The sequence below is a fragment of the Trachypithecus francoisi genome, unplaced genomic scaffold (assembly GCF_009764315.1).
Source record: "Trachypithecus francoisi isolate TF-2019V2 unplaced genomic scaffold, Tfra_2.0 Lachesis_group5, whole genome shotgun sequence".
NCBI lineage: Eukaryota > Metazoa > Chordata > Mammalia > Primates > Cercopithecidae > Trachypithecus > Trachypithecus francoisi.
The window spans coordinates 74,801,592-74,817,003 of NW_022681470.1; the positions used below are offsets into that span (position 1 = coordinate 74,801,592).

The 15,412-nt window shown below is 36.3% G+C and overlaps 1 protein-coding gene across 1 annotated transcript in view; it reads left to right on the plus strand.

Moving 5' to 3' along the window:
- Positions 1–15,412, plus strand: part of SPATA17 (spermatogenesis associated 17) — a 229,289-nt gene that overhangs the window by 41,775 nt on the left and 172,102 nt on the right. The window contains exon 5 of the mRNA XM_033195162.1: positions 10,584–10,687. Coding sequence (XP_033051053.1) covers positions 10,584–10,687 — 104 coding nt within the window. The remainder of the gene's footprint in view (positions 1–10,583; positions 10,688–15,412) is intronic.

The following is a 15,412-nucleotide window of genomic DNA, read 5'->3' on the forward strand; positions in this document are numbered from 1 at the left end:
TCTTCCTAAACAAGGAGTAAAAAATGTCCTTTACTTTAACACATTTTTTTCTAAGTTTCAAAGCGCGTTTGTTGCAAACTATTTAAGCCTTTGCTGGGGGATCTTTAAACCTTTTTTGATTATCTGACTATACTATAATGATGTAGATAAACTGGACTTGCTAAGGTAAAATTCAGTTTGCGCAGTTCATATGTAAATGGACGACTTCACGAGATTCAGGATTTTGCTGAAGTGTCATAATGCATACCGATTTGAAGGAGGTTTGCTATGATATAAGCTGCTGTCAGAACCTACAGTATGCCTTTACAAAACCCCTGTTGCTGATTTGCTGCTAGGCCAGTGACAGTCAATTAATATAGCAATAAATTGTTCAGTAAATTTTTATCTTAGCTCCTGGGGCCCTATTCCTCCTGTTTCTCTGTGACACTTTATTTCCTTTTTAGTCTTCAATTTGACTTTACTCCAGTTAGAGTTCTGCTTTTCTTCCAGCGTCTTTTCTACTCCATTGTGGATCTTATTTAAATTTGGCCCCCAACTTTTATTTTCAGTTGTCTTTCTTTGAACAGCTGTTAGTATCTTATGCAAATGCCATGAGCTGATTCAGTTGCACAAGTCATTTCTCTCCCTCTACCATCTAGATGTACAATTGTATATCTTCTGACAGCCTTGTATAAAACTGACCCTCCATTTTCTATATAGTGAACACTTGGGTGTCATCTTAGCCCTCCAAATACTGGGCTTAGAGAGTCCGGTTTCTGACAATATTATAAAGATGAGGGTAGGAATTACTTATGTGGGGAAAACTCATTTAAAAATATCCCCAGGTAGTAGAGTTTAGTGGAATTATTTTTTCCATCCTAAGGTCTATTTCTTGTCCCTTTTTCCCATTACCTTGATTCATAGTTTTCAATATTTAGTGTTTTCTCTTGCTTATGGCTTTTGCTGATTGGCTGACCCCATCCAGGAAGAAGTCTGTCATACAAACGACATATATCTTATACCCAGTTCTTACATTTGTAGGGGGAAAATAACCCAAGACCAAGATTACATGCATTCAGCCTCAACTTTGTTGCTGATGTCTCTATTTTTCCAATAGAATGACTCCAGATTCTGAAACTTATTCCCTGAGAATAAACAGCTATAGCTGGGGCATACCACCAGCTATACAGTCAGTGTACTGTAGTCAAACTGACTGACAGTGAGGAAGCAAGGATTTAAAAAAGGTAACTCCCCAGATTCTGAACTTAAGTCAGACTGAGCTCTGGCCAGACTTCAGTGGATTCTGTTTCCTTGGTTCTCTCTCTTTCTAAGGACTTCTTATTTTATTTTTGCCCTCTTCTAGATCAATGCTCCTTTGATTTGTGATGCAGGATTTTTCTTGGTCCTTTTGCAGGGATTATAGCAGGAGGTGCCTCATCGACTTGGCCTGCCTGGCTGTGCCTGGCATGTGCTCCAGCCACTGGCTGCTGTGACTGCACGCTCAGTCCCTGGCCGGAGAGTGTGTGTGAGCAAGTGAGTGCAGGGTCTGTCCAGCCATTCTCAACACCAGCACAGGGGCAGGCTCCATGCAGGGCTTGTGGCTAGACTAGGTGTATTGTCCAAGGGGAATGCAGTGGAGCCCAAGCAGAGGTGCCCACAACCCAAAGCCCCAGAAGGGGTGTTACAATATGCTAATCAGCTCCTTTAGTTCTGCCATCTGCAGCTGGATGGATGGTGGTGTATTAACAGCTGGGTCAGTCCCTTGCTCTGCTCTGGCCTGCAGCTCTGGGGCTGGTTTGGCCCCACCATTGCTTCCTATGATGTGGAGCAGCTGCCCAAAGGTGTTCTCTCACCTGAAGTTGGGTCATCTCCCCCAGTGTGACTGAGTCTGGCATTTTTATAGGCACAGGATAAGGGAGCAGGGAGCTGTAGGTAGTATTGGAAAAGGCAATAGCTGAGTGGGTAAAAAACATTATTGAGAAAGAACCAAGTAGGAAAGGGCAGGCAAACAAGAACAGAAGTTCTCACTCTGGGTCGCGGGTTTTATCTGGAACCTGCAGTCTGGTCTTTCAGCCTTCCGACTGTTTTGGCTTAAAGGTGGGGTTTCACTGGGACCACTCCTATCTGCTGAGGCATTTGTCTGACTCCTGCCACAATTATATGGGTATGTTGAGCTTTGTAGAGAAGGAGGATGGAGAGTAGATTAGTAATGTTCCAAGAGTGAGATTACAGTTTGTTAGAGTGTAGGGGGAACATTAGACTTATTTTTTCCTACGTGGGATATAACACTGAAATTCAGTTTTCAACTGAATGCCCTGCAATTCTCCTGAAACATAGTTATTCCTTTAATAAAGTTTACACTAATGTTCGTAAATTCGAAAGACAAATTGCTAATCTGTGCACTTCAACTTTGTTTTAGTGTGCAATTCATACTTTTGACATCAGTTTCTGATATGAAATGTTCATTGTCTTGTAGTATCCTACAAAGAGTTCAATTGTGAGTAAATTATTGTGGCTGCTAATTTTTGAAAAACAAAATGGATCTCTGAAGCTAGGCAAGAAAAAGATTGCTATGTCATGTATTGCCAAATCTTGGTAGGTTAGAAGCACTGATAAATAATAATAATGAGTTAACAATTGTACAGCAGTTAATACTTTCCAGGCACCATTCTAAGTATTTTAAATATTTTAACTATTCTCTGTAATCATCATAACCAATTCTCTGAGGTATAGGTATCATTAAGATTACAACTTAAAAGATGAGGAAAGGGAATCACAGAAAGGTATCTTGCCCCAAATCACACAGCTAGTAAGTCATAGTGTCAGACATTGAACCCAAGAGGTCTGGCACTCACATTTCTGTCATTGCTGGTCACTTGTAATCTTGGCTTTACTTCCAATCCTCTTTTTCTGAAAATATGGAAGAGAACAACTATACTGACCTAGACTGAGCTCTTAGAGACATTTCATTACTCATACCCTGTTTTCTTGGAAAACTGACCTTGTGGCCTGATAATTCATGAGCATCCTTATTGGTAGTACATTTCATGTGGGAATTCTAAATTAAGTGACAATTAGCTAAGGAGTAAGTTGAGGCATTCCAATGCAGTGTCACATGCTTCCCCTTGTAGACAGAATTAGATGGCCCATGACAAAAAACCTCACCATCTAAAAGACTATTCAGGCTGTGGCCTCCCCCATTCCTATTGCCAGCTTCAGGATTTGTCATCCATCATAAGCCTAGATGAAACACCCTTCCTGCTCCAATTTTAAATGGATTTTTGTGTAGGATGTAACAAATGATAACAAAGAGAATTCATCATTTCTTTGCTGGTTGAAGTCCAAGGTGTAGATTACACAGATTTTTGAAATTTAAAAGTCTGTGTTTAGTTTCATTTATACCTCTGCCATGCCTGTTTTGGGCCCTGAAGCATCAATGGAAAAGAAAAGGGACTCTAACATTTTTAAAACATTAGGAACAATCACAAAATTGTTATTAGGACTGAAAAAGTCAACTTTTGTTTCTAAATTAATGTTTAGAGTATAGTAGTCTTCAATAAACTAAACATAATGGGGACATATAATCTGTCACAGACCTTGGAATGTAACAAAGGTAAACTTTATGGGAAATATTTATTCCTTTTAATGACTTTGAAAAGCCTCCTTTGTATCATGTCATACATCTTGAGTCTTCCTTTGCCTGTCTGCCCTAGAACAACTGGAGCAATATCATATGAATGCAAATTTCAGGAGGTGCTGGTATGCAGCATCTTAGAGATCTCTCTTATAAAATGAATTCCGTCTTATGTTTTTATCTTAGTTTCAAAGATCTATGAGGAATGAAAAAAATGGTAATAATCAAAAGCTTACAGTGTTAAAGAACTGCAGATGTAATTAATTGTTTCAAGTAAAATTCCTTTTTCCCTGAAATCCCCGTACCAGTTATTGATCAATCACCTATACTTACTTAGTGAAATTCCACTGGAATCTGCAGTTTCAATGATTCTTTATTATTTTAAATTATTTGACTTGATTATAGTGCCCCCAAACAATTTTTTTCAGATTGAAATGCTCATATTTAGGGAAACAGAAGCAATAGTAACAGGAGAAACAGTGGAACAAAGGTCATTTAAACAACAAATTTGCCAAATAACATCACTTTATTGGCTTATTTCCCCTTAGAGCTTTCTCTATATATAATAAAAATTTTAATTTATAAAAATTAATCTAACTTGATATATATCAAATAATCATTTTCTTTTGTTTCCCACTTGTGTCTAAAATACAAAAAAAAAGTTAGAAAAGATTATATGGTGGCTTTACTTAAAATGATTAAATATGTGTCAGATATATAAAGATTAATCTCAATCCCTTAAAGTACTTATAATACTACTTTCATGTTTATAATACTAGGAAGTAAGCATTTGTATTAGAATAATGACCCCAAGATTGCATAGTTAGAGATAGATAAGTAAATTGATCCAGAAAAAGGATATGGAAGATCTTTTATATGCTAGACATTATGTTATGGTTCTGGGCATACAGAATGAATAACAGTTTTATTTATACAAAAAAAGGTATCCCAAAATATCAGCCTTGGGAAGAAAAGAAGGGGCCATCTGGACAACAACAAACTTTTACCTGATGATGGAATAGATATTTTAATGTTCCATTCTCATGTAAAAGTATATTTCTTCCTCCCTCCTTCTACTTCTAGTACCAATATCATTGTGAAATGATTAAATAGATTTGTAGAGAAAGGAATGTATAAGGCCAGTGAGAGTGGGGAAACAGAATATTAAAGAGAAGAAACTGCACATTTAATAATTATCCAGAATCTTTTGCTAAAAATATCTAGTTAAGATTTTCACATATATGTCCTATATGTGTGAAACTGTATTTTCATATGATAATATTTTATGTATAAATATTAATGGTTGTGACAAGACAATGCAGTGATACCTAGAATGAAAACTTGGGTTATATTACTACTTTTTACATTCCTAGTCTTTGAAGATTTAGTAAACCCGCATTTCTGTGCTCACTGTACAGTCTTTTTTTAGAATGTTGAGCATTCTAATGAAAGTATAATTATGGATAACTGAGTTCTACTTCTGTGCTCTCATATGCATTTAGAGCATTAATACTGGGTGAGCTATCATCAAGGAATTTGTTTTCCCTGCCTTCATTTTTCTTTTTCTTTTTTCTTTTTTTTTTCTTGAGATGGAGTCTCACTCTGTTACCCAGGCTGGAGTGCAGTGGTGCGATCTCGGCTCACTGCAACCTCTACCTCCCAGGTTCAAGCGACTCTCCTGCCTCAGCCTCCTGAGTAGCTGGGATTACAAGTTCCTGCCACCACACCCAGCTAATTTTTTGTATTTTTAGTTGAGACGGGGTTTCACCATGTTGGCCAGGCTGGTCTCAAACTTCTGACCTCGTGATCCGCCCACCTCAGCCTCCCAAAGCGCTGGGATTACAGGCATGAGCCACCGCTCCCAGCCCCATGTCTTCATTTTCCACGTTAAGAGAGAAGACATTTTTTCTTTTAGTGTCGTTAAGGTTACTATAGATTTTCAGGAATAAAAGTAAACCCAGTGGAGGGAAAATCTTTTCTATGGCAGATGGTTTTTAATATATCAAGGTTTTGCCATTTGTTTTAGTGCTTAAAATAAACATTATTTATAAGACCACTTACATTTTGATGTTACTTAATGAGGAATATGCATCATTGATTTGACTAGCTTAAGAGGTCATTTAGAACTTGCCCGTTAACAAGCTGTAATCTGCTGAGCACACAATGACTTTGTTGAAAATTATCTATTCAGAGCTGATCAATGACAATAATTGTTTTATACCAATCACTTTTGAAAGTTGCTAATTACTTTGAAGGACATGAATACAAGTCATTTTTCTTTTTTTTTTTTGAAGTCATAACCCATTTACCTTGAAATTAAGAAGAAATGTTATAAAAAATCATCTTGCTGCTTGAAAGTACATTTAAAAAAATTAAAAGTGTATTTACTAGTACTGGAATATTAACAGAATATTTAGGCAAAATTTAAGATGTCATTTGTTTCTATAATAGCAAATATAGTACAGTCTCATCTATATTGTATTTTACAATATCAGTTAGCTATTAGTTAAACTAGTCTCCCTAAAGTATAAGAAAATACCATATTTTAAACTAAAGAACACGCATATACTCTCTCTCTTTATACAATATATATGTAAGGTGTTTTAGTGGAAAGAGTGGGCTTTGAAGTAAGACAAACCTGGGTTTGTATTCTGACTTTCCATTTACTGTTTTACTGGTTATGTGACCCTGAGCAAATTACTTAACCTCAGGTTCTTCATTTTTAACATGGAGATCATGCCCTGTTCACAAGGATATTGTGAGAATAAAAGCAGTTAGCATAATACCTGGCACATTCATGGAGCTCAATAAATTTTAGATCCTTCATTTCACTGATGGCAGCTTCTTCACCCACTCAAATGCTGTTTCCTCCAGATCTTTTTATCCACTCATCTCTAAGAAAGCCACTTAAAGACTGATTGATTATACTTAAGTGTGGATGAATTTTAATTTGTTACCTTAACCATCACTTACTTATTACATTCTTTAATATCCAATTTTGAATAAAAGGAATTATCTTGGAGAGGAATTTTAGCCAGCCTTTGGAGAGATGCGTAGGGTGTTAGGACAATAGAATGTTTTCTGAAAGCATACCAGTTGTAGTCTCTCTAGATATGGTTGGTGCTGTTTCCAGTAGTTGCTGGGTTTGGAGAAGGAAAGAGCCCATGTTGTTGCATTTTTTTCTGTTTTAATTACAAGAAACTTTTCTTATTTGAATACAAATCTTTCAGCCAATTTCAGTTTTTTTCCTTTAACATCTCTTTCTTAGAAATGGGAATATCCACTTCTCTGATATAACCAAATCATAACCCCCCATCCTTCTTCCTTCCTCACAGTATGCCAACATGCATCTTTTGTGTTTTCTGGCACATTTAATCTTATTTTATTTGTAATTTAATGATATTTTAATGTGATAGGTAGCCCCTCCCTTAATACTATTTGATATCTTAATATTTTCCTATGCAACTTGAATAACTTCTATTGCTGATGATGGATTTCCTGTAAGTACATGTATTTACAAGTGTTCCCTTCATTAATAAAATTGTTACTATATATGCAGTAAAAGTATGCTGAAACATTTGAAGCCATCCAACCAGCTATAAGACCTTAGGCAATTAGTTAACCTCTCTAAACATCAATTCCCTCTTCTCTCAAATGAGGCTAATAATAATCTCCACCTCAGAATGATGCTATAATGATCAAATTAGATAAGCTAGGAAAATATGCACTTATTTGCATGTATGATTTATATATATATATATATATATATATATATAATATTCCAATTGATTCTTCTTTTTCATTAGGAAAGTGGTTCTGTCAATTCCTTCTTTTTCCTTCTCAGTCATAATATAATATTGGTAAAATTAGGGAGAGCTTCTAAATTGAGTATATAATTTTAGAATTTTTTTAAATTTAAAGAATTGATCTTGCAAATAAGATCATTTGAGAAGTATTTCAAAAGACACTTTGAATACGTTTGTTACATTAGTTTGCTATACTACTGTTTTCACTTTCTAAAGTTATTGTTGGCTGGGTGTGGTGGCTCACACCTGTAATCCCAGCACTTTGGGAGGCTGAGGCGGAAGGATTGCTTAAGATCAGGAGTTCAAGACCAGCCTGACCAACATGGTGAAACCCTGCCTCTATTAAAATTACAAAAATTAGCTGGGCATGGTGGCACATGCCTGTAGTCCAAGCTACTCCGGAGGCTAAGTCAGGATAATCGTTTGAACCCAGGAGACAGAGGTTGCAGTGAACCGAGGTCATGCCACTGTACTCCAGACTTGGTGACAGAGCAAGACTCCATTGAAAAAAAAAAAAAAAAGGCCAGGCGCGGTGACTCACGCCTGGTAATCCCAGCACCTTGGGTGGATCATGAGGTCAGGAGATCGAGACCATCCTGGCCAACATGGTGAAACCCCGTCTCTACTAAAAATACAAAAATTAACTGGGCATGGTGGCGCATGCCTGTAATCCCAGCTACTCGTGAGGCTAAGACAAGAAAATCGCTTGAACCAGGGAGTTGGAGGTTACAGTGAGCCAAGATCATGCCACTGCACTCCAGCCTGGCGACAGAGCAAGACTCCGTCTCAAAAAAATAAATAAAATAATTAATTAAAATAAAGTTATTGTCTCTGATTTATTTGTTCTTACAAGCTGTTTTGCATATTTTCAGTTACTTTAGTAATTCTCATACTGGGAGTCTGACAAAAACACTACCTTATAATCGTCATGTTTAATATCTTTTTTTTTTCTTTTGAGACGGGGTCTCACTTTGTCACCCACGCTGGAGTTCAGTGGCACAATCTCGGCTCACTGCAACCTGCGCCTCCCCGATTCAAGCGATTCTTCTGCCTCAGCCTCCCGAGTAGCTGGGACTACAGGTGCATGCCACCATGCCCAGCTAAGTTCTGTATTTTTAGTAGAGATGGGGTTTCACCATATTGGCCAGGCTGGTCTCGAACTCCTGACCTTGTGATCTGCCCACCTTGGCCTCCCAAAGTGCTGGGATTACAGGCATGAGTCACCATGCCCAGCCATGTTTAATATCTTAAATTGCAAAATGATTATAAATGACCTTTTGGCCGGGCGCGGTGGCTCAAGCCTGTAATCCCAGCACTTTGGGAGGCCGAGACGGGCGGATCACGAGGTCAGGAGATCGAGACCGTCCTGGCTAACATGGTGAAACCCCGTCTCTACTAAAAAATACAAAAAAAAACTAGCTGGGCGAGGTGGCGGGCGCCTGTAGTCCCAGCTACTCGGGAGGCTGAGGCAGGAGAATGGCGTAAGCCCAGGAGGTGGAGCTTGCAGTGAGCTGAGATCCGGCCACTGCACTCCAGCCTGGGCGACAGAGCCAGACTCCGTCTCAAAAAAAAAAAAAAAAAAAAAAAAAAAAAAAAAAGATTATAAATGACCTTTTAAATGACTGTGTTTTAAAAGAGAGAAAAATAAAGAATCAGAATTTAAATAAACAATTTTTCCAGTTTACTTTTTATTGATCCAATATTCAACTTATACAAATTTTATACTAAATATTTTTTAGCTAAAAGAAAGTAGACTTTGGGGATAAAACCCAATGGACTGATGCTTAGTCTCCATATTTCCCTTTTCTATTAAAAAAAATAAAAGTTTAGGGAAGATGTGTGTTCTCCTAGCGTAGCAAACTGTGCTAAAGTTGGTAAGACTTCATATCTGAAAAGAGAATCGTTTAGGATACGTGAGTCATTCATATAGATATTTAAACTGTTGGAAAATTTTAGGGAGAATGATGCTAAATCTTTATGCGAGACTAAGTTAATATTTTTCAATATGTGCTATTTCTTTTTCCTTAATCCTTTAAATAATTAAGCTGTTTTTTCCTAATTAATATCATATATTACTTTATTTGAGTTTTTCAAATGGGGGTATTAGAAAATATAGCAAAAATGTTTATATTAACAAAGATAGGACTTAAGGACAGTGACTGATTCTCATGGTTCCTGGGGTTGTATAAGATATCTAGAAGCTGACTTAGGTATGGTCTCTCAGACCCCTAACATTCCTCTCATCCAAAAAAAAAAAAAAAAAAAAAAAAACACACACACACCCTACTTTGATGATATGTTCTAGTAAAAATAAAACTATTTGAATGTCAGCACTGAAGTAAAAGATGGAAGAAGCAGATAATTTCAATAAAAATGTTCTTTTATTGAAAATCACAGTTCTCTTTTTTCCCAGTTCTACATGGCAATGGTTATGAGAGTGGGCTCTCTGAAGCCCTAACTTGAAATTTGATTCCTAGATTCATCCTAATATCTATATAATTATAGGAAAATTGTGTAACCTCTCTTTTTAACTGTTTCCACATCTGTAAATGAGGTAATGAGTATTTATGTCATAGTAGTATTCTAAAGATTAAATACATAAGTGTAAGCAAAAACCCTTAGATTAACGCCTGGCACATAATAATTCAATAAATGTTAGTTATTGTTGCTATTGTTAAGGAAGTATTAAAATGTCATAATTAAGATACAAGAATTTGTTTAAATATTTTGATACCACTGAATTTAAGAAGCCCATTAATGAGACAAAATACAAAAACTAAATGTGTATTTCAATGAGACCAAATACAATCTTAAAGTGAGTTGGTTATGAAAAAAAAAGTCCATTTGCTCAGGAAGTGGAAATGGTAGAATTTATAAAGCAAATTTTTATAAATCTTTCCATAGTTTAGTATTCTGTGAAATAATTATAAATAATTTAAAGTAAATTATAATAGCCTATAATTATGTTTATTTTTATAAAATTTTATAATAAATTTATTAGCAGAACCTATATTTACAGCTAATATACTGTTATATTAATGGAAAAGCCTAAGACTTTATTTGATAGGAGTTATCGGCCATAATTACGTTAATTTTGAAGCGCTATTACATTTTTTAATGAAAGTATTTACTGGCGTATTTTATCTCTTTATTTACTTTAATAGATTCAGAGACGATGGCGAGGTTATAGGGTTCGGAAATACCTCTTTAATTATTATTATTTGAAAGAGTACCTCAGAGTCGTTTCAGAGACCAATGATGCAATTAGGTAAGTAGTGCAATCAGCCGTTCACTAGGAAAAACTTTGGAAAGATTACTCAATACATGTTGATCAACACCATAGTTAGAAATACTTTTTGTTGTTGTTGTTGTTAGAGTCTTGCTCTGTTGCCCAGTCTGGAGTACAGTGGTGCAGTCTCGGCTCACTGTAATCTCCGCCTCCTGGGTTCAAGCAATTCTTCTGCCTCAGACTCCTGAGTAGCTGGGATTACAGGCGCCCACCACCATGCCTGGCTAATTTTTTTCTATTGTTTAGTAGAGATGGGGTTTCACCATATTGGCCAGGCTGGTCTTCAACTCCTGACCTTGTGATCTGCCCGCCTCAGCCTCCCAAAGTGCTGGGATTACAGGCATGAGCCACTGCACCCGGCTAGAAATACTTTCTAAAAGTCAGTGATATTTAGGCAGACGTTTACTGATATATATATATATATGATTGTATTTACCTTAATTTAGTATTATTATATTTTTAAAATCTTGTATCCTTCACTGCAAGTTATTTATGTGTGTAGTATCTTGTATATTTATTTATGTGTGTAGTATCTTGGTCCTATACACAATAGTTGCAGGAAAATTATTTCATGATGAGATGAATTTATCTGAAAAACGATCTAGAGATGCAACATTAAATATGAAAAGCCTCAGATGCATTTGAGAAACATATTCCATAGCAAGAACTTGCCTCTTCTAGAATAAAATATCATGAGACATATTAAAAAGGTCTGTTCACTGTCAGTTTTGATTTGCTTAAACACATAGGAAGATAGGACATAGGTTTAGGATATGGCATCTGTAGAATTATGCAAAGTAAAGGCATCATAATACTACTCAGCAGCTTTTCCAAAGTTCTATATATTAAGTTTCCATATTACTTTGAAAATAGCTTTTTCCTCTTGTGATATGTCCCATTCTAATAACATGTAAATGACCATATGCATAAGTACATTTTGATAAAAAGGAAATACTAATTAATAATAGTTGATATTTATAGAATAGTCTCACTTTCAAAATATTTTCTGCATATATCATATATTATCTTATTTTACTCTTTTTTTATTTTTTTTTATTTTTGAGACAGAGACTTCCTCTGTCATGCAGGCTGGAGTGCAGTGGCACTATCTCAGCTCACTGCAGCCTCTGCTTCTGGGGTTCAAGTGATTCTTGTGCCTCAGCCTCTCGAGTAGCTGGGATTACAGTTGCGTGCCACTATGTCCAGCTAATTTTTGTATTTTTATTAGAGATGGGGGTTTCGCCATGTTGGCCAGGCTGGTCTTGAACTCCTGACCTCAGGTGATCTGCCCACCTCGGCCTCCCAAAGGGTTGGGATTACAGGCATGAACCACTGTGCCCAGCCCCTTATTTTACTCTTTAAAATTTCTGAACTGAAGAGAACAAGTAATTGGCAATAAATTATTAAAATAAAAGTTTTGTATGAGACCCTAAAATAATATATATTATAAGATATATATGAAAACTAATTTCTCAACTACTAACTTTCTCACATATGTTGTGAATATAAAGGGATCTGGTCTTTGAGGATTACCTACAGAGAAATCTGTTAATTTGATTTCTTTGGAAAGAGAGCAGTTAAGGTGGGAAGGCTTCAATAGGATTTAGTCGATGGGAGAAGTTGGAAAATTCAGAAACACATGAATCATAGGGGACTACTGTTTAATTCTTCTTGAAGGATCTAAAATTCTAAAGACTAGCTGACTTTCTACAAATGGCTGACTTTAGCTCGTCAGGAGAAGAGCTAGTAGAATTTACAAGAGAGAAGGAATACGTGCAGGACTGAAACTAGGGTGAGACAAGTGAGACTTTTAAGGGAGGGAGGTGCTCACTCTCAGGGTCACACAAGAACTTTCATAACCCCAAGAGTAAGTATGTCCTTCAATTCTGCACTTCAGGGGCCTTACTTGCTTCACTCTTGTCTGAGCCCCGAATAGGAGAAAGTCAAGGGGGCAAACAGGTGAAGAGGTAGTTTTGGAAAGGTCTGAAGCTTCTATTTGACAGATATTTCCAGTGATTCTTATTTTCCTCCTGATTGTAACGGGATATCTCTAGTCAGTAGAGAGTCTGGTATATCAATGTTGTAAATTTGTTTTACAGTGGTATTCTTTAGTATATTATGGAGCCATTCTATTATTTCTAGCTCTCTTAGAGTTTTTTTTTATTTATTTTTTATTATACTTTAAGTTCTAGGGTACATGTGCATAACGTTTATATCATGTATAACACCCCAATGCAATCCCTCCCTCCTCCTCCCTCCCCCTGATAGGCCCCAGTGTGTGATGTTCCCCTTCCCGAGTCCAAGTGATCTCATTGTTCAGTTCCCACCTATGAGTGAGAACATGCGGTGTTTGGTTTTCTCTTCTTGTGATAGTTTGCTAAGAATGATGGTTTCCAGCTGCATCCATGTCCCTACAAAGGACGCAAACTCATCCTTTTTGATGGCTGCATAGTATTCCATGGTGTATATGTGCCACATTTTCTTAATCCAGTCTGTCACTGATGGACATTTGGGTTGATTCCAAGTCTTTGCTATTGTGAATAGTGCCGCAATAAACATACGTGTGCATGTGTCTTTGTAGTAGAGTAATTTATAATCCTTTGGGTATATACCCAGTAGTGGGATGGCTGGGTCATATGGTACATCTAGTTCTAGATCCTTGAGGAATCGCCATACTGTTTTCCATAATGGTTGAACTAGTTTACAATCCCACCAACAGTGTAAAAGTGTTCCTATTTCTCCACATCCTCTCCAACATCTATTGTTTCCTGACTTCTTAATGATTGCCATTCTAACTGGTGTGAGATGGTATCTCATTGTGGTTTTGATTTGCATTTCTCTGATGGCGAGTGATGATGAGCATTTTTTCATGTGTCTGTTGGCTGTATGGATGTCTTCTTTTGAGAAATGTCTGTTCATATCCTTTCCCCACTTTTTGATGGGGTTGTTTGTTTTTTTCTTGTATATTTGTTTGAGTTCTTTGTAGATTCTGGATATTAGCCCTTTGTCAGATGAGTAGATTGCAAAATTTTCTCCCATTCTGTAGGTTGCCTGTTCACTCTGATGGTAGTTTGTTTTGCTGTGCAAAAGCTCTTTAGTTTAATGAGATCCCATTTGTCAATTTTGGCTTTTGCTGCCGTTGCTTTTGGTGTTTTAGACATGAAGTCCTTGCCCATGCCTATGTCCTGAATGGTACTTCCTAGATTTTCTTCTAGGGTTTTTATGTAAAGGACCTCTTCAAGGAGAACTACAAACCACTCCTCAGTGAAATCAAAGAGGACACAAACAAATGGAAGAACATACCATGCTCATGGATAGGAAGAATCAATATAGTGAAAATGGCCATACTGCCCAAGGTTATTTATAGATTCAATGCCATCCCCATCAAGCTACCAATGACTTTCTTCACAGAATTGGAAAAAACGGCTTTAAAGTTCATATGGAACCAAAAAAGAGCCCGCATTGCCAAGACAATCCTAAGGCAAAAGGACAAAGCTGGAGGCATCACGCTACCTGACTTCAAACTATACTACAAGGCTACAGTAACCAAAACAGCATGGTACTGGTACCACAACAGAGAAATAGACCAATGGAACAGAACAGAGTCCTCAGAAATAATACCACACATCTACAGCCATCTGATCTTTGACAAACCTGACAAAAACAAGAAATGGGGAAAGGATTCCCTGTTTAATAAATGGTGCTGGGAAAATTGGCTAGCCATAAGTAGAAAGCTGAAACTGGATCCTTTCCTTACCCCTTATACGAAAGTTAATTCAAGATGGATTAGAGACTTAAATGTTAGACCTCTTAGAGTTTTTTAAACTAGGAATGGAAGTTGACTTTAGCAAATGGTTTTCTATCTATTGAAATAATTATATAGGATTTTTCTTTTTTATTTACTTTTTCTTTTTTATATACTAACATGCATAGAGCTATATCCTATTAATAGATATACTAATATTAAACCATCGTTTATTTTAGGAATACATCCAACCAGGCCATTGTTAATTATTCTTTTGATTTTTCACTAAATTATATTAGTATTTTATATTGGATACTTACATCCTCTTCTGTGTATGTGATTGGTTATACAGTGGTCCCTCTTATCCATGGTTTTGCTTTCTGCACTTTCAGTTATTCACAGTACAGTACAATAAGCTATTTTGAGAGAGAACAAGAGAAAGAATGAGTGAGAGCACCCATTTGTATTATCTTTATTACAGTATATTGTTATACTTGTTCTATTTTATTTTTTGTTTTTGTGGCTAATCTCTTACTGTGCCTAATTTATAAATTAAACTTTATCATAGGTATGTATGTATGGGAGGCAACATAGTATTTATAGGGTTCAATATTATCTGCAGTTTCAGGCAGCGACAAAGAGCCTTGGAACATATTCTCTGTAAATAATGGGAGTACTGTAATTTTCTTTCTTATATTGCTATTGTCAGATCCTAGTGTCAGATTTTTGCCACATTCATTAAATGAATTAAGTAGATTTTTTGATATGGGGATTACTAGTCTTTGGAAGTTTAAAGTAAACATTTTATAAAACTCCCTGGACCCAGAGCCTTTGGGGGAAGGTAAATCATTAACATTTCCAAACCTTAATTCAGGTTTTTATAAATTTATTAGAGTCCATTTTATTTCCAGATAATTATTAGTTCACTGACATTTAAATATATCTAATGTTATTTATGA